Here is a 21,118-nt window from a genome sequence, read left to right as displayed (position 1 = left end):
TATTTTATTTAATACATTTTTTAAGGTTGCAAATATGGCAGGTAACGTGACGGCTACAGCCAACCCCTGCAATTATTTCTTCGAAATTTCTATCACGAGTTCCAAGAAATCCACACTTGGCTGCCACCTCCCCAAATTCTTGACCTAACAACATTTCCTCGTAATTTCAGAATGCGGCAAAATTAAGCTAACCCTGAGGTCCTTCTAATTCGAGTCGTCTCCTGTGATTTGACAGAAAGGCCACAACCCAATCAAGAAAATGGCTATAAACAGAAACCCCCTTTTTCAACCCTTGTTTGCTTCGCCGCGACCGTCACTGGACACCAGTCACACCACACGAGTTCTGTAGTTCGTTTCCGCAGGAACGAGAATGCCTCGAAAATAAGACTCGGTCAAATCCAGTACGGTACGAGCAAATAAACCTGGTTAAGGTATCTAAATCATATAAAGTTTATTCGGGACACGTTAGTCCTTTTGTTAAGTCAGGGGTAATTTATGTAATTGAACAGTTAGAATCTTCTCCTCCCTTTCTCCTCCGAAATTGCTAAGCGGGCCCAGATGATTGTCCTTGGAGGTGATATTGACCATCCGATTCGAGTTTCCGCTTTCTATAAATAGACGATCGGATTTCAAACTCCGAAGATCACAGAGTTTTTGAGCACCAAACGGACAAGCTCTGAGATTCATTTCTGTAGTTCGTCTCGGGCAGGAGAGGGGATAGAATGGCCGAGCAGTTGACGGAAGAACAGATCTCTGAGTTCAAGGAAGCTTTCAGCCTCTTCGACAAGGATGGAGATGGTATGATAGCTTTCTCTTTTGTCATTTTCTTTCCTGTTGGCTTTTGAGATCTTCAAATCGGGATTCTCAGGTGTTTCTTTTGTTTGGGGCCTTTTTACATCCGTATTCGGTTGTTTTGGCTTAATCTGCGTTAGGATATCATAATTTCGTTGGACAAACTTGGAGATCATGCTCCTGGATGACTGATCATCGGTTTTCTTCCTGTATTCTTTTCAGTTTGAATGTTGATTTCAACATTTTGATTTATGCGTTTTTCTGTTGGCTAGACTAAGTTGAGTATTCAGATTTGTGTTTGCATTTGCATCTGGATGCGACTTGTGCCGGTTTCGTTTGCTTATTTTGCCTTGATTGGGATTTCTGCTGCTGTGATGAGAGGTTATCTGCGATTAGATGCTGATTAATTGGATCTATTTCTTTATCTCTCCCTTGATTTCTGCAGTGGTACAGGAATGTGCTTATGTGGTCAAAACTGTGGCTTCGTATGTTGTCTACATCATGGCTTTTGGCTCCTCGTTGGAAGTTTGTTGTTTGCCTGTGGCCTTTTCTTTTGTAACTAATTGCTCTTTTGAATCGTGAATCAATTTCTGGTATTGACGTCTTTTCGTACAGACTTAGTTTTGTTCACTCTGCATTTTACTCTCTTGCTTCGTCAGCCTTTTATTGTTTTTCTCGAGTAACTTGTTCTGGATCTATCATGTCTTTGGATCTGGCAATCCCTGGAGTACAATCTTTCAATATTTTATGGGAACCATTTAACTTGATCCACATGAATGTTAATTCTGGTTCTTTTGAAGTTCAGTGTGCCTTTATCTTTTGTTTTCTTTTCCTTTGGTTGGGGCTAATTTTTTGGCTTGAAGCACTAAAGACCATGGCGGCAGCATTTTTGGCAATTAATAACCTTTCAAGCCACTGGATAAATGATTGCCCTTCCAGTAACCGAAAGTATGATCCAAAAAGTAACAGTGTTGTTCTCCTCTTTTTTTGTTTCGAATAATGAACTTTGCGGTGTTTTAAGGTAATTGAAATGTTGCTGGGGCTTTTAGTAAGTTATTCATGGCAGCCTCGAACTTTTTGCTCTTTTTTTTGCTAAGGGTGGCTTGATAAGGTTTTTTGTTTGTCTTCCTTCAATAGGAGATTGTGCTGGGGGTAATCGGTACTTCCATGTTCTTGTTATGGAGCTGATGATTTTAAGATGGTTAAAATTTGAGCTACGATGAACAGGAAGCTCTTAATTTCCTTACTGTTTCCTGTGGTTTGCATTGATTGATTTGTGGAGACATGTGTAAATATACATTTCAATTTCTAATATGTGCACAATTTCAGTGCTTTATACCTGTTATACTCGTACTCTTGCATACCTGCTCTTCAACACATATATATGGGGGTTTTATTGCATTCTTGCATCAACTTGTATTGTCATCATAACTTGACACTCCCATCTGATCATTGTCTTTGTAGGCTGCATAACTACCAAAGAGTTGGGTACAGTGATGAGGTCGCTGGGGCAAAATCCGACTGAAGCTGAACTACAGGATATGATTAATGAGGTGGATGCTGATCAGAATGGGACAATTGATTTCCCCGAGTTCCTGAACTTGATGGCCCGTAAAATGAAGGTAGTCAGTTTTTCAGTGACTTGGCAGTATTTGAGAATATTATGAGATAGTTGCAGTTTTGCATTCAATTGCTATCAATTTTGCTTCCTAATAGTAACATTTTTCTCTTATGAGGACTTAAGCTGATATGCTTCAAAAGCTCTTCATAAAGTACTGACATATTTCTAGCTTTATTGTTTGGATATCTTCTCGTTCTTTATTAGAAATGATTTAGCTGCATGTTTTCCTAACTTGATTGCCACAGTTAATTATTCTGAGTCACTTTTATGTATTGAATTTTGTTGATGTCGTTTCTGAGGAGCTGTATTATTCTCAATAATTGGTCTGGTTTCTGGTTGTTCTTCCTTAAGCTATAACTTGGAAGGTATGGATCACATGACTTGTGCTAGTCCAGGTAATTGGTATGGCACATGCACAGGTTGAGTATGTCATGCAACTTCCTTTTATTTATCTAGGACAAGGAGTTGAGAATATAACTTCCTTGGTTGTCTTCTTTGTTCTCCACCATCTCGACACCATAGTTTGGATATCCTGGTGCAGTTGTGTGATGACTCTTTTTTCACGCATGTTATTCTACTCTTTTTTCCCCTGTTGCCCATGTAGGGAGTTGGTCATACCCAATCATTTATTTAATTTTTTTCTGCCCAACCATGAAAGAGAATGGGTAAAAAACACTAACTTGAGAAAACTGGATGCTAATTTCCAAAATAAATGTTAATTTTTTGACATTTTATAATGAAACCAATTTGTGTAGTCTCCAAACGAATATGATTTATCAAGCATGAAAATTTCCTTTTGGTGTATTATTGATTAATGACATCGCAGTTTCTGTGGCTGGCTTTTCTTCTAGTTTTGATATAGAAATGCAGTGATAAGGTTTTCTGTTTTCCAGTCTTCTAGGTGGATTCATGTTGCAAGCTTTAGGCGCTTCTCATCCTTCATGCGCTTTTCTATTTCTTTCTTTTACGTATGAATGTTTATATGGATGTGACTGAGGAAACCAATTAGCATAGCAAAAGCGTAGATTGTAATGTTATCCAGTTGGCATTGAAGGTTGGCAATAACAAAGCCAATCCTTCATGCCTCTCAAAATTTCTAGTTTTGAAACAGCCTTGAACAAGTCACAACATTGCTTGTTTCTCTTTTCAAATTTCTTTTTTTATATATATAAAAATGCTGTGGTTGCTAATTCTCTATGCAAATTAGCACTTCAAAAAGGTCCATAAGGATGTGGAAATCAAAATCAAAATAGACATCCAACTGGTTTTCAATTTGTTAAAGAACAACAGATATCCTATGACAGAATTAGCAGTTCCCCCTTGGCAAACTAGTCATTGGCCATAATCAGTTGTATTGTGTCTCCACTGTGATTTCATCTTAGGATTTCTAACATCATAAAAAACAATGTTGGCCTTATGGTGGCCTACAAATGAAAATTCTTGTTGATCATCTGTACATGTTCCACACCTTTTCTGAAATCCAAAATTCCGTCCTTATTTTGGGGGGTTTTATGATTTTGATTGAGTTTTACATGCCACTCAAATGTGGTCTGCAACCTTTTCTTTTCCTTTTTTAAATATCTTTGAGAATTATGGAAGACCCACGTTGGGTGGTATCAAGTGTGAGGTCTTGGGTTCAAATCTCACTGAAAGAAACAGTTCTGTCTTAAGATTCCCAGCAGCATAGTCTGCATTCCGGAATTGGGGAGAATGCTAGTGGGGCTTTTATAATTTTGATTCATCTTTACATGGCATGCTGCTGTAGCCTTTAGCCTTATATCTTGCAGTTAATTTTAGCTATGTTTTTCGTTTTGGTAGTTTATTTGTTTGTTTTATTAAAGAAGATGAGCCTGGCGTTCGTCTCTGGTTCATCTCATGAACAATCCTCTCTTAGATGGGCAAAAAAATTTGTTTGTCTATTTCACAATTTTCTGCAGCAGTAGAGGGTGCTGTAAAGGTTACTCAAAATCCTGTTTCATATTGGCTGATGGGCAAAAATGGCTGTCTATTTCACAATTTTCTGTAGGAGTAGAGGGTGCTGTAAAGGATACTCAAAATTCCGTGCCATATTGGCCGATGAGCCCATGCAAAGCTACGTTCAAGATCAGCTATCTCCAAATTCATGTTGGTGTACTCAGAAATAGAAAAAAAATGAAACAGGGCGCCTAAATATTTTGCAGATTTCATATACAAAAGTTGTTTTGATTTTGTATTACCTCCATATGGTTTTTAGAAACTATGTTACCATTACTAATTGTTTCTTCAAAATTGAGGTTGTTAGTCTCTTTGAATGAGTAGGGGCCTTTATTGAAAGTTATCTTGTCTTCCTTAAGTATTTCTTTTTATTGTTGTTTCTATCTGTAGTGCAGAGACATTCTACTCTTCCATTGGATGCATATTCCATCATTTCTCTTTTCTTTCTAATTTCAGTCATTATGCAATTTAAGCTGTGAAGTACTGCAGATTTTCATTGCTAGTTTTCTTACTGAAATTATTATTGAGAATTGGACCAGTTGGAGGGAATTCACTCAGGAAATGATTTATCTATTGTATTTTTAATCTTGAATCTGTAGGAATTTTAATTTATTTATTGTATTTTCACACCATGCACTTTTTTTTTTTTAATCCTGGATAGAGTGCAATACAAGTTCATTTGATGTTTTGGTGAATGGACTGTTGACATTTTTCCACGATAAATTTCTTTCCATACTAAAGTCTGTTTTACTGGTTTACTCCAGCTGTCCTCTGTCCTGTCCTCTTTCTTTTCCCAAGTATTACTTTTTGATTCATAAATCCTTCACAGCTCTGACCTACGTTTGTGTTTCATGGTATTATTTAGTTAAATCTTCTTGTTATCTCCATTCCCATGTATTGCTCAATGTTGACAATCATCAGGCTTGAAAATGATTTCCTCCTCTGGAAGCTTTGTCCAATGGGCAAGAGGATCTCCTTATAGTATCTTCTAATTAATATAAAATGTAAACAAATGATTGACATATGGAGGACATTGGACAATGAGGCTGGCATTAACCTTCAAAATACTTGCATCAGGGGGAAGGGTTAATAGCAATTGAATATGGCTAACTAGTTTGCACACTAATAACAGGAATGGGGTAGTAAAAGTACTTGTATGTGGCTGTCATGGCCGAGGATGTTGGCACCAAGAGAGCTAGGTCACTTTCCAGTTTTGTTTGAGTAAGCAATTCTCAGTATTACTTGTTGATGCTAAAGTTTATTAGCACATTGTAAGTTGGAATTGTCTTAACCCTCATCTTGATTATGAAATAAGCGTCATGTTTTTTATAAGGAATTAATAGAAGATATGTCAGATGGGTTATGGTCATGTATGTCTGCCGTTTGTATGTGTATGACTATTATGTTCATTCTCAGTTCTCACCTGGAAGCATAATCTGTCTGTGACTAGTTTCTTTGTGAATGGCAACTTGATGGTTTGAAGTGCTGAGTTTTAGTCTATATTTTCATCCTTTTAGGACACTGATTCTGAGGAGGAACTGAAGGAGGCTTTCAAGGTCTTTGACAAGGATCAAAACGGATTCATTTCTGCTGCAGAGGTAAGATCTGTTTGTCTAAATTTTCACTGTTCGAAGAAACCAAGCTCCCTGCATGTTTATTTTTTAGCGTTTTGCCTGCTTGTTTCTTTTGTGTGACGCAAGTTCTGTTGTGACGAGCAGCTAAGGCATGTAATGACCAATCTGGGAGAGAAACTAACAGACGAGGAAGTTGATGAGATGATCCGTGAAGCCGATGTGGACGGTGATGGACAGGTCAACTACGAAGAGTTTGTGAGAATGATGTTAGCCAAGTAAAGAAGGTCAGCATAAGGTTGATATGTTTTGGGCTATTATAAGGTATCAGTGAAAGGGACGTATATAGTCTTTGTAGTAGCAGTACCATCATTCTCATCCTTAATGTTGCGGATTAGAACCATTTCCTTTTTCCTGTGTTACTAGATTCGCTCGAATGGCAGTTCCTTTTGTTTTTCCTGGAGGACCTGAATTTGTGTTTTTTGCTGATACTTCTATCTTAGTGGGATCTATGAGGGAGGCCCATGAATTTTCTGCCCGAGTCCAAAGAGCTGTGTTGTACTGCAGCTCACGTTATGGAGAAACATATTGGAGAAGCGATATTTGAATATTGTATCAGAACACTAACTGCATATGTGGGCGTTCCTTCCCATATAAATCGTATAATGGTGTCTTTCTCGCACCGCTGTTTGTCCTCTGCTGCATTTATATGTAGAATTTTCTTTGATAGGTACACCAGTATCAACGCGTCTTTGCTCAGCCTCTTACTAGATAGTCCGCGTTAGGACATGTCCCAGTATATTCACAAACAAGTTCACTATTATATTATTATACCATATATACGTTTCTTTTCTATCTTAACTAACACGTCACAATCTTGAGCATCGTCGCAACGTTGATTGGACGGAGAGTGCGGTGGTCACGTTTGCGACTGTCGATCTTCAAGATTGTTGGGGGCTAAAAGGATCGAGCACGGGCGGAGCGGAGCTGCTGTGAAGAGTCTGTCTATAGATGTCACGCTTTTCCTAAATGATTTGTGAGAAGAACGTGTTAGCCCGACAACTTGGAACTCGTCGCTTTCATCTAAAAAATCTCCAGCTACGGTGGCCCACGGCCGTTTACCTAAATGTGGTGCAATCTAACACAAACACGTAACACTGAGACTGATGATAAATTTTTTTGACTAAAACATTCACCCTTCTTTTCAGTTGTTTAGATATTATTACAAAAAGCGATTATGAAATTATTTGAAGAACGAGAGGGACGGAGTCTTTTTGGGACCTTTGGGTCACTACGATGATCATGCTCGTTCTGATGAACATAGAAGCGGAGGCAGATATCTTCTCATCATCAAGGGCGGTGGCTCCATGACTATTCCACTGAATCGTCCAGTCACCTCACGTCACAGCCTAGTCATCTTTTTGAAATAAGTCTCCTTTTACATGTCTTTTTTTGTTTGATTTATTTAAATCTCTCTCTCTCTCTCTCTCTCTCTCTTTAATGGCCCTTCAACGAGGAAAAAATTGAAAGAAATTTAAAAAAAAAAATGATTCTGCATTCTGTTTCAGAGTGATGAATATCCAGTCCTGCCGGCATTAAGGGAAGTTTTCCGAGCAGTTGGTCGTCTCTTCCGTGATCGAAGTCATAAGAGTTGCATAATTTTGTGATCGGTAGAAAGAGTCAGGAGAGAAGCAAAATTCATTTGAGAACCATTTTCGAACTTAAATAGTTCTTGGAGCAGCACGAACAATCAGAAAGAAAAGAAGAAAAATGGAAAAGGATCCAGAAAAGAATTTATCTACTCAATCGCCGGGGAGAAGGCACTGCAGTAGCCATTACGCGCGGAGGAAGCAGAAGCGCTGGTGCTCTTGTGATTATGCATCCAGACTTTGAACACCTGTCGGCTGACCCCAATCGCCTTGCAGAACCTCTGGATCTCCATCTGGTCTTCCTTGTCTCTTCTCTGGATTCTCCACCCGATCTTCTCAGCAAACTCGTGCATCTTCTCCTTCTGCTCCGGCGAGAACTTGGTTCTCACTCGTCGCTTCCCCACGGGGTCGGACTCCTCCGACTCCGCTTGGATGTGGCGGACAGCCACCACTTTCCGGTGGAAGTTGCGGTGGCAGCCGCATGCAGCGCACTGTAATCCGCTCGGTTCACTGGGCGTGAACTCGCCGCACCCATCCGTCGCGTAGCTACCGAGGCTCGCCGCGTGGTTTCTCAGGCATTCTCTATAGCACTCGTTCGAGCTGTCCGACTCCAGCTCCATCTCTTCTCGAGATCTCTCTTCCCAAGAAGATCAAGCGATCGATTCTTTCTGCTACTAAATAAATGTGATGCAAGGTAAGAATCAAGAGGCTCCTCACCTCCCTCCCTCTTCCTGTACAAAAATACCAACTACGAAGCAGAAGATAATAGCCCTCTTGGTTCTGGAGCCTTGGAGGAGCCTCTGCAGTGATCTCTACTCAACCCTTTTAAAGGAATGACAGAAGAAGAAGAAGAAGAAGAAGAAGAAGAAGAAGAAACAGAAAGGAGCTGTGTCTGTCAATGCTGAGAGCTTGGATCACATATACAGTCATGGCTTCGTAGAGAGTGAAATTACAGGAATGCTCATCTAGGGGTCAAGGGTTCGCGAGTGATCCTAACAAAGAATTCTTTATGTGACAAGGGCTTCTGTCCATAGAACATGAATGAGACCATAGACTCTACTCTCCTCTATAATTCAACTTTTTCTATTTTTATTTTTATTTTTTCTTTTCAAAGCGTTCTACGGTTGTGGGGACGGTTTGCTACAGCCTCTGATGATCGTTGATAGGATCAACGGACTGGGTGAAAACTAGGGTTTCAATCAGTAGCATCTCAGTTATGAGACTATTCATCACATGGTGCCAACATTTGAAAATCTCATTTTGGTGATTAATCCAACTAATTATCCTCCTCGCCCCTTAATCACAAATATTCTAGAACCAAATATGATCTTCGTCAACTAAATCCCATTTCGTACTCCACAACTAAGTAGAATTTTAATTATCTTAACCAGCGTTTACATGGGGAGATTAGCAGAGTTGTGATTTGCCACGAAGAGATGTGTTATCTAAAGGAAAGAATAATTTAATGGGTTTACTTAGGTGACCTAACCAAGAAAATCCAATTTGAGCCGAAATTTCAACTATTAATGATGTGGCTTTCTTGGTGGCATCAATGGGGTTTGTTGAACTAAGACTAAACTATTTGAAATGGCTCTCTATCGAATAGGATTTGCAGGCGCAGCAACGGTGGCTTCTCCCGGATTCAGAAAATCTAACGCCGCCGATCGGCATCGTCGAGCTAGAAAACCGGCGGACCAGCCGGCTCAGCCGCAATGGTTTAAAATAACACGAACAAATTATCCAGGTCCCGCTTGTCTGGAGATGTCTCGAAGACCGGGAGCAGCCATTCATTTGCCATCTTCGGCATTGTCCCCTCCTCCTGGATCACAATCATCAACGATGCCCTCGCGATCGCCTTTTTTTATTCCGGGAAGATCACACACACTGTCAATACGTACACAGCAACAAAAACTGATCAATCGAACCGTTCCACGAATCTAATCGACATCACGGATCTTCGACAACTTAAATCGCGTTTAGAGCTTGATAAAATATAGATTTAATGTGTCCGAGTTGGAGTAGTTAAATGGGAGGGGGTTTGAATTTGATCTTTTGGGGAACGTGAATCATATATTTCGGGAAGGGAGGAAGAAGACGTGCGGAAGGTGCAGAGAAGGGTTCATGAATTTGAGCCGATTCTTCTGAGATGGTGAAGATATTAAAAGGGGATGAAGCGGGGAGGAGAGGAAAAATGGCGGAAGACAGTGAGAGAGATCGAGTGGGACTAAAGAAACGAAGATTTGCTACTTGCTAGAGCTCGTGCAATGCATGCTTGTTACAGAATCTCTCTGGGTTTTGGAGCATGTGCATGTTATGTGTTTCTACCACAACCCATGCAAATCTCTGGTTTGAATTTTTCATTGGATTAGGGTTTGCTAAAAAATATATTTTATTATATTATCCAATTTTTAAAATAATAACACAAATACCTAACTTCGACCGATCAATTGCACATATGTATAATCAAAGGTGACACGTAAACTTTGACCGCTTATGTGGAATCATGTCATCGTGCCATATCAACACCCTAAGAACTTAACAATATGTCAACATAAGAATATAAGAAGGCGTATACAAATGGTATGTCGACAGAATTTTCTACGTAAATATAAATTTATAAACAGACGAAAAACATTTAAATATTTTTTAAAAATATAAAATATTTAAAACATGAAATAAAAATAATTTTTGGTGTATTTTTCTATTTTTGGTATATTATGGGTATACTGAATAAGTTGTTTCATGTATCATTTATTTATTTATTAATGGGGCAATGGAAAAGGTAATCAAGTAAATAAATGGAAGAATAATAAAAAATACTTTACAATTTATAAAATCATAAAATGCAAAAATCATATTATGATATACAATAAAACCTAGGAACAAAGTCATTCTAAATTACAAGAAAATCCTTAAAAGAATATTACACGATTCTTATAAAAAAAGACACTTGAATCATATTTTATCTCAAACATACATTTACTCGAATAGAAATTTAGCCGACTATATTTATATGTAATCAAGTATCTATTTTTGTTACCATTTAATAAACAGTAAATCGATAATTGAGTAAAATGACCCAAATTTCTAATTTGGTAAGAATTTTCAATCTATTCATTTTATTTAATCAACGATAAACAAAAAATTAGGTAATTGGATCGATTGGCACTCCTAGCATAGACAAACCATAGTGTTTCAACACAAACTCAATCACCTAAAAACACGTGAATCGAATTAAGACTTGGTCGAAGTAACTCAATGTGGATGGAGGCAAATCGAAGGAAACTCATCCGCCAAATCTTAGTACCTCAAGCTCATCCAATTAACAAGTTCACAATTTTCCCCCCCTAAATATTTTTTTTGGCTCACCTAGTTCGATAAAAACTCTTAAATGAATCTCATATCTTCAGTTATCATATGACATTTTTTGTACACTTGCAAGTTGATCTTAATTTAATCAGCTATTTGAACTTGTTTTTTGTTTACTATAAATAATAATAGTTTACTTATATTGGAAATCACTGTTAAACAAAAGGGGATGTAGCTCAGATGGTAGAGCGCTCGCTTAGCATGCGAGAGGTACGGGGATCGATACCCCGCATCTCCAGTTCTTTGTTAATTGGATTTTAATTTTGCACTAATATCTGTTAGTATTTTTGTTTTTTGGCTTCTGCTAAGGAAACTGTAACCAGACCTGTATATTATTCATGTAAGTCCTTAAACCATCTTAATTGCGATCTGTATTATGTCGAGATATCAAAATCGTTTATTTTTATTATTATCCAACGCACACAGGTTTTATTGTTCGCGATTCAGCACAAAAATTTATATGTGACAACTTTCTTTCCCTGTTTCTGTGTTTAAAGCGCCATGATTCATGAGACTTTAAATCTTTAAGGTCCATTAATGGCGACGGGTACTTGGAGAAGACTCAGGTATAAGGTCCAATTTTGTAAGAAAAAATAAGGCTGATCAAGAATAAAATCGCCACGAAGGAGAAAATGAGCAAAACAGAAACAAGAACGTAAAAATATGAAGAAACTAACATAAAGATCAAGAACAGGTAAACACAAACAGAAAACCAGAGTATCGTTTTCTTAACACTGGACTCCCACATACAAGAAAACTTTAAAACGAAAAGAAAAACGTTAATCATAAAATGAAAGAACTTGCTGGATCAAATTAAAACAGTGGAGTAGATCAGAGGAGACGACGTATTCGAAGAGAGTACCAATGATAAACTGAGAAAATTGGTTCATTCAACCTGCCCAAGTCAAGAGGAAACTGCGAGGAAACTGAGGAACAGGGATTTTGATCCAATTGTCTTTTTTCTCCCCGGTTTTCTCTGGTTTAAGGAGCGCCGGCCATGTCGTTGAGTTGTTCCCGACTTTTTCTGCTAGAGTTGTCGCTTATAGATACATAATTTAGCAATTTAATATAGTCTGGAAGCTGTCATCTATCCCATTAACCCAAAATACCTAATAAAAAACCGACTTGACGCTTTCTGTTGGGGAATCAAACCTTAAAAAATACCACATTTCCGACGAGACCAGGTTTCGCCGGCCTTCCTCCGTGCTCGCCACAAACCATCGACATCGTCCTCCCCCTCCCCCTCCTTGTTTTTTTAATAGGCTACTTTGGGATTTCTATTTTTTTTGAATTGGGCACCAAGTTGCAGAGACCAGGGATGAGTCTTTTCAATTATGTTCAGGCGCACGAGAGGCCGATCGCCAGGGCAAAAGAGAGGAGAAAGGAGGGGCTGAGGATGGCGACGAGCTTGTGGAAAAGGGCAGCGGCTGCATTGAAGGATACGCGTAGCCTGTGCATGGTGAGGATGGCCAGCCGAAAGGGTTTCAGGAATGCAGACCTGGAGGCCGCCATTATCAAAGCTACCAGCCACGACGAATTCTCCATCGACTACAAGAACGCCCACAGGGTTTTTCTATGGATCCGGACCTCGCCCACGTTTCTCAAACCCCTCATCTGGTGCCTCACGAGACGTATGGAGAAGACGCATTGCTGGGTCGTCGCACTCAAGGGTCTCATGCTCACTCATGGCGTCTTCTGCGTCAAGATCCCGGCTCTTAAGAAGATTGGACGTCTCCCCTTTGATCTCTCCAAATTCGAGGACCGCACCTCGGGCTCCGGCAACGCCTGGGCGCTCAGTGCGTTCGTCCGGGCTTACTTCACCTTCCTCGACCAGAGCTCCACGTTCTTAAGCTTCTCCGACGACATTGACAAGGAATCCATGCAGGGAGCGTTGATACAGCTGCAGAGGTCGCAAGCCTTGCTCAATTTGCTATTACAGATAAGACCCTGCCAGAACGGTTTGAGATTCGGTCTCATTCTCGAGGCCATGGACTGCGTGGTTATCGAAATCTTCGACGTCTACAGCATAATTTGCAAAGGCCTCGCTACCGTGCTCCCCAAAATCTTCATGGTCAAGATCTCCGAAGCGACCATGGCGCTGGAGATTCTACAGAGAGCGGCTTTACAATGCACGCAGCTCCAATCTTTCTTTGATGTATGCAAGCGCATGGGAGTCCTGAACGCGGCCGAGTTCCCCCCCGTAGAGAAAATCCCGGAAGAGGACATTCGCGAACTGGAAAGGATAATCTGTGGAGTCTCTGGTAATGGGCATTCGATTGAAGACAATTTCGGCAACAGGGAGAGTGCTTCGGCGGAGAAGGAGACTGACTGGAGGAATTCTTCCGGAACAGTCATCAGCCACGACTGGGTTATCTTCCATGACGAGTTTCAGGTAGACGATCGGAGAAAAGAAAATCGTGGTAACCCGTTTGTCGACCATTCGAGAGATGGTTTCAGGGATTGGGAAGAGTTCACGCAATGGCAACAGGAGCAGAAACTGGTGATGTTGCAGTGTGGTTCCGCCATGGAGGAAAGACAGAGAAATCTGATTCGGCGGTTCTGAATGAAACAAAAGTAATTTTTTTTTTTTTTTTTTTTTTGCCATCTTTCTTTTTATACATAGGTTTATACTTGTCTGTATTGAATGAACACTGAAAAACCTATATATATTCTGCCACAAAAAGAAGAGACAAAAGCATTTGGTGTTGTTTTCTGCAGGAAAAACCATGGGGTATCGATGATGAGATCAACGAAGGTTAGGGCATTTTTGCTCGTCAATTATGCGAGAAACGATTCATATATTTTCGTCTTGGAATATTTGAGAGCTGGGATTTGAAAGCGGTGCCCCGCATACGTGATTGTATTTGTCTAGTAAGAATGCTAGAAAACCAAAAAAAAACAAGGATTAATAGTTTATTTCAGCAACTTCATATTTTTTTCCTGGGGAAAATACTGTGAGAGCTTTCCAATTTGCAGTCGAATATATATGTTCTACAACATCGATTCATCCGCCAATCTGTGTAGACGAATTTCACGTTCAATTCCATTTACGCCAGGTGATTGATGATCGATCGATACGCCCATCCCTATCCTCCAGAAACTCACTAAGAGGCTCATTCCCTCGTTTAGAGGAAGAGGCAGATTTAAGTTGGCCATCCTCGTGAAAAGATAGAACAATAAAACGTTCAATTCCAAGCTAACACTGCTGCTTACATTCATCTGAAGCCTGTGTATTATCGTCGTTGCTGGACTATTGCTTCTGGTGGCGGATTTATGCAGAAAAATCGTAAGACGCATTCCTAACAGTAGAATAACCAACAAAATTTGCTACATTGAGAACTTTTTCTCCTTCAAGAAGCAGTAACAGCAGAAGAGGCCTGCTTTTCTCTCTTCGCTTCTTCCCAAACTATAGCTGGGAGGGGAGAACGATTGTCTGCTCAAGAGATCTTCATGCCAGCCACCTACCCAGATAGCTATGAACTATGTTCCAAAGCAGGGAGACAGCAGAAGCATTTGTACAGGAGAAGCATGCCTATTGCTGCTGTCGACTCGCAGACTTATCGGACTGGCCACCGAATCTAGTTACGGGGAAAGCACCTTCATGCGCCGGCTGACGATGGTTTTCGGAGGCGCCGAAGAACCACCCCCCAAGGGAGGAAACATGGATTCCAATACCCTCGTTGATGGCACCACCCCTGTTATCTGCTTGGACGACTATAATTCCTTGGATCGTCTCGGAAGTAAAGAGAATGGAGTCACTGCACTCGATCCCAGGGCTAATAACTTTGATCTCGTGTATCACCAGGTCTACCTCCTCTGTCTCTTGCTGTCACTACTACGATCAGCCTAACCGCAGAACTTGAGTTTTTATATATCCTACATTCTTGACTGCTTCTACTTCTATGATAGTATTCCGGAATCCGGTTCAAAATGCGGGAAAGAATGGATAATCCAGCACTGGTTGACGGAAGGAGGGAATTGCACTGGAAGATCCTTAGGGTTCGTTTGGTGATTAAGGAAGATGCTGAATACTTCGATCCCGTGCACCTCTTTGACGAAAACTCCACCATTGATTGGATCCCATGCGGAAGGAAGCTCACTTGCTCCTATCCAGGAATCAAGTTCTACTACGGCCCGGAAACCTCTTCTTCCTCAGAGGTGATCATATAAAACCACTTAGAAAATACCCATTGGGAGGATTTCAAAGTCTGAGACAATTTCGGTCGATTGAGAGAAACGATTTTGAACTCCATTTCTGGTTTTGTAGGTGTCAGTGCTGGAAATGGATGGGCAGTTTGATAAATTAGAAGAGCTCACCTACGTTGAAAGCCATCTTAGCAACATATCTAACAAATTCTACGGCGAGGTCACCCAGTAAATTCTGAGGCACGCGCCAATTTCCGTGGAAGCAACAATGGCACTGGTCTTTTTCAAACTATACTTGGATTGAAGATCAGACACCTATACAACCAGATTCAAAACCAGAATAAAGAGAAGGTTGGAAAACCTGATCGGAGAAATAAGCAGAGTTTATTATAAACGCCCTCTTCTTTCAGTGTGGAACCTTTTGCAAGATTAAAACGAATAATGAAGACCGCTTTTACTGGTTCTGCCTCACTGGCAGGTATCCACACATTCCCTTTCTCAATCATGCATGCACAGCCATTAGATGCTATAGTGATCACACGGAGCATTACTCACTCTTTATTCCTCCCCGACAGAGTTATCGGATAAGGTTATGAAAAATAAAGCAGGAAAAGGAGAGAGAACAGTCAATCACCTCAGACATAACACCCAAGTAATAAAACCAAAAGGGCTAATGGAGTTATTTACTCCAGGAATTTGCCACATGCACTAGCCCCGGACACCTGAAACCACAACCATGCAGACAAAATAGCCACAACAGCATCATAACAATGGTGCTGTAATTAGGTTGAACAAATTTCATTTTGCGCCTGGCATTTTTAGGCTGTAATGCTAAGTGAAGTTATGCACTCTGGAATAAGAATATACTAGACCTCTAACACGCATAGTCCGGTTGTTCCAAAACATACCCTTTTTTGCTCAGCAAGTTTCATAGTCTAGATTATTACTAGTTCACTAACTTCAGCAGTTTCCTGTTTACAACCATCTCCAATTCCAGGTCACACTACTCTCCTACCAAGATTGAAGTCAGCATAAACATCTCCTCTCCACCCATTCATCTAGAGGTCCATAACACTAATCTTGGTCGATTACTATCTATAGAAGTTTTGACACATTTAACTTCAAAAGACAAGAGCCTGATCATTGTCAGATTGCTTATTTGAATGTTCCACTTTCCCACTAGGTCAATTCTCACTGTCTCTTTACAAAAAAAAAACAAATAGAACCTTCTTCACATGACCTTTTGTTTTACAAGTTCAGTGACTACAGAAATTTACATACCCAATTTAGTGCTCTACCACATTTCTATAAATTATACAAAAAATGATCTACATTTGGAGAATACAGAAGCAGTCTAGGCAATTGGTAACTAGTTCAGATTCTAGTTACTTTTATCACTTCATAAAAAGCGCTTACTTAAGACTCGTCATAGTCATCAAGTGTATCTACTTCCAAGATTTAACTACACACATACATCACAGAAAACATTAAATTTACCAAAAATAGACAGACATATTTGCATGCGTTTTTTTTCTTTTTGTTACTGTATAATAGATACATCCAACTGATATATGTGTACCACAGAAATGATACAGGACAATGTTTTTTCTCTATTTTGAACAAAAAATATTTTTTCTACAGTAGACTAATGGAAAGACAATTCACCAACTATTCAAAATTGGGATTGCATACAAAAAAGTCACCATAAACTCAATTACAATGCAACTTGCAATTCACAAACACAAGTGAATCAAAATGGTGGCAAAGAAAGATAGCTAAATTATTATGACCGTTAATGATATCACCACGTTCATATCAAACTTAGTATGTTGATTAGTGCCAGTAACTTCTACCACACAATTAACAGTCATAACTTCAAGTGGACTACAGAAGGGCCAATTTAGATGAGATGCAGTAAAGAAATATTTCGCAATTAGGAGTACAAAACTCCGAGATCAAAAGACACTTTAACAATCTTGGCAACAATTGATTATGTAAGATATTGTGAAGTGACTATGGCATATATTTCAGAACTTAAATGGTTAAGTGAATAACAAAGCAACTATAGAAGTGAAGCACATTAAATTTAACTAAAATGCAAAAAGACTAGTCGCATCAGTTCATTCCAAACTACAACAGGATATTTGATATAAAAAGATCTATTTTACAAAAAGAGCAGAGTCATCCAGACCATATAATGAAGGTTGAAAGATTTAACTGGTAACACAACAATCTGAGATGAGCATTTATTACTACTAATGATACATGACAATTAACTGGAATATAGCTTGAAACAAACATGAATATACCAACAAGATAAACTCTAACAAGCACTTTAATCATGTAAAATCAGCACAATGCAAAGTGGAAGAAATGTCGTATGGTTAAAAGTTTCTTTAAGGTTCAAATAAGTCACTGACAGCATTTTGTGAAACAGCCAACAAGCAAATTTAAGTTGCACGATAACTTAATATCAGTTGGCAAATACAGGCTCCAGTTAGGGAGGTCTACGATATGTTTTGATTTACATAAAAGAAAAATGCAGAGTCGAAGACTACTTGGGAGCAAAAACGATTTTACTACAAAAAATTCATAAGAGCAAAGAAGAAAATTGGGGAGGATACACTTGGTAGTAAAGGATGTTAATGAGGGGAAAAAAAATCTGACCTGTAATTACAGACACCCTTATGCCTATTTGGCTTTTGAGGTAGAAAGGTGTCAATTAAATATCTAAATAAGAGAAGTAAATTCATTATTTTCTTCTCTGAATGCTCATAAAGATGAATACATTTTAGGATTGTAAATTAGGAGCCTGTAACCTGTTACTGTGACACACAGAAGTTATATTAGAATAATTAATCATGCTACACATTCACCGAGGAAACTAGAAATTATCCATGTATCATTCTTCAGGAAGATATCTGTAAACAGGAAATAAATCCTTGCGTAAGGATTCCTTGCTGCTCCTTTTAACCCATGTATTGTTAACATTTTGATTTCGCCCAAACAAAAAATGCATAAAGAAAAACATGAAAATAACTGAGTATCTTAACTTAAAAAGGCCATTTAACAGAACTGACAGAAAATTCCTTGACTACAATCTGTTCGAGGAAGCCTCCAGCAAAGAACATAAACATATATATACACAGGAGAAACTGTCCCAGTGCATATAAGGAGACTTATATTAATTCTTTGGTGAAAATTGTACATCTACCTGATTGTCACAAACTTGTTTGTACCATGCTTTGCCCAGTGAGTCTTTAAATCAATTGGATTGGAAAGGTTATGCCCTTCAGAAGCTAGCTTCTCCAAGACCTTCTTAAATGCACCCTGGCTCATCTTTCGTCCAGCAATGCGGGCCCCACGTCTCTTGGTGCTCATTGGTAATGGATACATAGATATACTAGTGGTACAACATGCAGATTGCCAACCTCCAACACCCCATTTATAACACTGCTGAGGCATTCCAGTACATGAGCAAACTGGTATAGGTATACCTGAAATGTCCATATCTATTCCATTGATAACCACAGCTGTACTCTTCTTCCCAGTCTTGGCTCTCGGGACTGAGCAATTTGATTCATCCTTCTGCCCCACCTTTTTTGTCTTTTTCAATTTGGGTGACTTGTATGCACGGCCATTAGACCGCTTCTTTAAGGGGCCATCCCTCTTACCAGCTGCATCCTCCATTAATGGGACATGTTCACTTTTAACTGATTCAGGTTGTGGGGGAATTTGCAGTGGGTGATGGGATCCAGAAGGTGCAGGTGCCATGGTATAGCTCTGGCTACTGGGTAAGACATGCAGAAACTTTTCTCTCTGAGCAATCCAACTCTCTCTCACAAAATCCATTGGTACTTGAGCTTCTGGAACCCCACAATCCCGATGAAGGTAAGCACCATTGGTGGGAACCATGCATGAAGGGTCCCGCCCTGAGAGGAGTGGCTTTGCATCACGCTCCGCAACAGAGGACATGAGTTGCAATCCAAGGTTCCCTTTGAGTGATTGCTCATAATATCCCCAATTTCGGATGCCCAAGCCCCCATCGTCATCCATGAAGTTTGACTTTAACAACTACAAACACCGAGTATAATACAAAAAATACAAACTTCGTGCTGTTTCCGATCAGCCCATCTGCAGCATTGGATCAGTTGAGCAGTACCTACAAGAGTCATTCCATGGTTTGAACCAATAGTAGTGGGAATGACATAATAGCAGAAACAGAAAGGAAATTAAACATCTGATCATTCAAACCGAGATATGAATATCATTTGCAAGCGACACGGACAACAAAAGAGAGAAGAACAAGAATTTACAACAGTCAACAGATCAAGGACAAGCACAAGAAAAACCATAAAATTCAAAGGCGAAACCTGAGACAAGGTCTCCACATATCAAAACCCAAATCTAATTTTTTTTTTTTTTCCGAAGGTGCCTAAGAGAGTTGATTCAGTGATCAAACCGAGACTGACAAGCAAAAAAAACACGAGCAGTAAAAACGCATAAAAATCCAAACCCACATACCAAAATAAAAAATAACAAACATAATAGTTACATTCAAGCTCCGAAGAGCAAGATCTACCCTACCCACATGTCAACACTAATCCATCCCCTCAGAAAACCCACATAAAAAACACAGACACCCATCTTGAAAAGACCCAGAACAAAACCAACCACCCTCATCAGAATGCACCCAGAAAAATCAAACCTTTAAGCCCCCGCAGCGAGATCTCAACACAGCCGATTCTTGAGCAAATCGGTCTCCACATAACCCAGATACAATCACCACAAGCAATAAACAAAATCAACCCAGTTCAAAGACTTGCTTCAGATATTACAATGCAAACATCAACCAAACAAAAAAAACAAAAAGCAAGTTAGATGTAGACAGAGGGAGGGAGGGAGCGAGCGGACTTACTTGGAGACAGAGGCGGTGTGTAGGGTTCTTTTCAGATGTGGAGAGAGAAAGAGAAAATGAAGAAAATGAGACATAAATACTTGTTTTAATAGCTTATTTATTATAACTCCCTTTAAAGATTTTCAAAATGAGCTTAAAAAAGTATCAATATCCAGCAAAATACGCATTAATATAAGTACTGTGACAGGTGACACCATGCGCCAAAACGCCAATTCTTGTACTTATCCATTCACTTGCAGCGCCAGATGACTGAGTTGGGAGCATTTGCTTACCCTTTTTGGCCATTTCTTCTCTGAAACCTGGCGTCCACCTCTCTCAACTCCGCTCTCCAGACTCTGGAGACTTCCCCACGGGAATATCTCATCCCTTGATCCTAACATTTCAAAACGATCTCACCCCTCCACCGCAGTAATGGCGAGCAGAAAAGTTCACGAAGTGGGTCTGGTCGGACCCTGTGAACCAACTAGATGTCCACTTCTGTACCTTCCCACGTGGAAAAATCCGGACCGTTGGGTCCGGCTCCACGATTCCCTCAGGGATGATGAGCGTTTAAAATTTGAAAGAAGTGAGGTCATGAGTGTGGTATTTTTTCCTTGGCCTATGACCTAGCGCGGAGCAGGTTCAGTGCTGGCTTGTTTGAAAGGGTCCTCATCCATGAAGTTCTCAATTTTTATTTTTTTTTGTAAAAAATTAAAACCATAGAGTTAAATTTATGTATGCAAAAAAAAATATATATATTTAAAATTAAAATTAATAATCTTTTATAAACAAACTTGCTCAATTGATCAATTGAGTGAATGATATAATAATTATCATATATTTATTAATTTTAAAATTGGAAATCCCTAGCTTTGGTAGAGTGGTTGCATAAGAAGCATTTGTTATCATAATTTTATATTATTTTCATAATACATTTTGAAGAATTATTTAAAATAAAATAGCCTTCGTTTTCCTTAATTATACTGTATTAATGGGACATATAATACTTGCAAGCGTGTTAGTATACAATACTTGATGACACACGAAACACAAACTTAAGTGGTCGTAAACATGACAACGTTTTACTGCACAACAAAAT

The 21,118-nt window shown here is 39.4% G+C and overlaps 5 protein-coding genes and 2 non-coding genes across 9 annotated transcripts; 5 read left to right on the top strand and 2 right to left on the bottom strand.

The window, feature by feature from the left end:
• Window positions 1–644: 644 nt before the first annotated feature.
• Window positions 645–6,652, top strand: LOC137955453 (calmodulin). The gene is made up of 4 exons (XM_068802396.1): window positions 645–798; window positions 2,257–2,414; window positions 5,905–5,985; window positions 6,106–6,652. Exons 1-4 carry the CDS (start codon window positions 723–725, stop codon window positions 6,238–6,240), a joined length of 450 nt encoding a protein of 149 aa, XP_068658497.1. The 5' UTR covers window positions 645–722; the 3' UTR covers window positions 6,241–6,652.
• On the top strand, window positions 3,425–3,545 carry LOC137957390 (small nucleolar RNA snoR86). The gene has a single exon (XR_011113359.1). It is a non-coding gene; the product is annotated as a small nucleolar RNA snoR86 (small nucleolar RNA).
• A 1,104-nt stretch (window positions 6,653–7,756) lies between the features above and the next one.
• Window positions 7,757–8,227, bottom strand: LOC137956592 (zinc-finger homeodomain protein 11-like). The gene has a single exon (XM_068804138.1). The coding sequence runs from the start codon at window positions 8,225–8,227 to the stop codon at window positions 7,757–7,759; it is 471 nt and encodes a 156-aa protein (XP_068660239.1).
• Window positions 8,228–11,141: 2,914 nt separating this feature from the next.
• On the top strand, window positions 11,142–11,214 carry TRNAA-AGC (transfer RNA alanine (anticodon AGC)). The gene has a single exon. It is a non-coding gene; the product is annotated as a tRNA-Ala (tRNA).
• A 959-nt stretch (window positions 11,215–12,173) lies between these two features.
• LOC137956840 (putative clathrin assembly protein At1g25240) lies at window positions 12,174–13,908 on the top strand. Its single transcript, XM_068804478.1, has 2 exons — window positions 12,174–13,550; window positions 13,695–13,908. The coding sequence occupies exon 1, from the start codon at window positions 12,295–12,297 to the stop codon at window positions 13,537–13,539; it is 1,245 nt and encodes a 414-aa protein (XP_068660579.1). The 5' UTR covers window positions 12,174–12,294; the 3' UTR covers window positions 13,540–13,550; window positions 13,695–13,908.
• Window positions 13,909–14,451: 543 nt separating this feature from the next.
• Window positions 14,452–15,354, top strand: LOC137956588 (phosphoribulokinase, chloroplastic-like). The gene is made up of 3 exons (XM_068804135.1): window positions 14,452–14,781; window positions 14,886–15,134; window positions 15,244–15,354. The coding sequence occupies exons 1-3, from the start codon at window positions 14,452–14,454 to the stop codon at window positions 15,352–15,354; spliced, it is 690 nt and encodes a 229-aa protein (XP_068660236.1).
• A 2,788-nt stretch (window positions 15,355–18,142) lies between these two features.
• Window positions 18,143–20,397, bottom strand: LOC137955842 (protein BASIC PENTACYSTEINE2-like). Of its 3 annotated transcripts, none has more exons than XM_068803010.1 (2): window positions 20,313–20,397; window positions 18,143–19,284 (listed from the first exon to the last, which is right to left on the bottom strand). In XM_068803010.1, the coding sequence occupies exon 2, from the start codon at window positions 19,176–19,178 to the stop codon at window positions 18,333–18,335; it is 846 nt and encodes a 281-aa protein (XP_068659111.1). In that variant the 5' UTR covers window positions 19,179–19,284; window positions 20,313–20,397; the 3' UTR covers window positions 18,143–18,332. The 3 variants fall into 3 exon arrangements, with proteins under 3 accessions (XP_068659111.1, XP_068659110.1, XP_068659112.1); XM_068803009.1 differs by lacking the exon at window positions 20,313–20,397 and adding an exon at window positions 20,041–20,285; XM_068803011.1 differs by lacking the exon at window positions 20,313–20,397 and adding an exon at window positions 19,831–20,002.
• Window positions 20,398–21,118: the final 721 nt, after the last annotated feature.

Source organism: Aristolochia californica, unplaced genomic scaffold, assembly GCF_029961685.1.
Source record: "Aristolochia californica isolate CCGP_79_NKW_82.1479 unplaced genomic scaffold, dmAriCali1.0.hap1 SCAF_2, whole genome shotgun sequence".
Classification (NCBI taxonomy): domain Eukaryota; kingdom Viridiplantae; phylum Streptophyta; class Magnoliopsida; order Piperales; family Aristolochiaceae; genus Aristolochia; species Aristolochia californica.
Note: the sequence above shows the minus strand (reverse complement) of the source record. Positions and strands in the feature narration are given on the sequence as shown.

Excerpts from the sequence above, each read along its gene's own strand:
- LOC137955453 (XM_068802396.1), top strand. The coding sequence starts at position 723 with ATGGCCGAGCAGTTGACGGAAGAACAGATCTCTGAGTTCAAGGAAGCT. Across the intron at positions 799-2,256 it reads CTTCGACAAGGATGGAGATG|GCTGCATAACTACCAAAGAG; the intron begins GTATGATAGCTT and ends TTGTCTTTGTAG. Across the intron at positions 5,986-6,105 it reads GATTCATTTCTGCTGCAGAG|CTAAGGCATGTAATGACCAA; the intron begins GTAAGATCTGTT and ends TGTGACGAGCAG.
- LOC137956592 (XM_068804138.1), bottom strand. The coding sequence starts at position 8,227 with ATGGAGCTGGAGTCGGACAGCTCGAACGAGTGCTATAGAGAATGCCTG.
- LOC137956840 (XM_068804478.1), top strand. The coding sequence starts at position 12,295 with ATGAGTCTTTTCAATTATGTTCAGGCGCACGAGAGGCCGATCGCCAGG.
- LOC137956588 (XM_068804135.1), top strand. The coding sequence starts at position 14,452 with ATGAACTATGTTCCAAAGCAGGGAGACAGCAGAAGCATTTGTACAGGA. Across the intron at positions 14,782-14,885 it reads TTGATCTCGTGTATCACCAG|TATTCCGGAATCCGGTTCAA; the intron begins GTCTACCTCCTC and ends CTTCTATGATAG. Across the intron at positions 15,135-15,243 it reads AAACCTCTTCTTCCTCAGAG|GTGTCAGTGCTGGAAATGGA; the intron begins GTGATCATATAA and ends CTGGTTTTGTAG.
- LOC137955842 (XM_068803010.1), bottom strand. The coding sequence starts at position 19,178 with ATGGATGACGATGGGGGCTTGGGCATCCGAAATTGGGGATATTATGAG.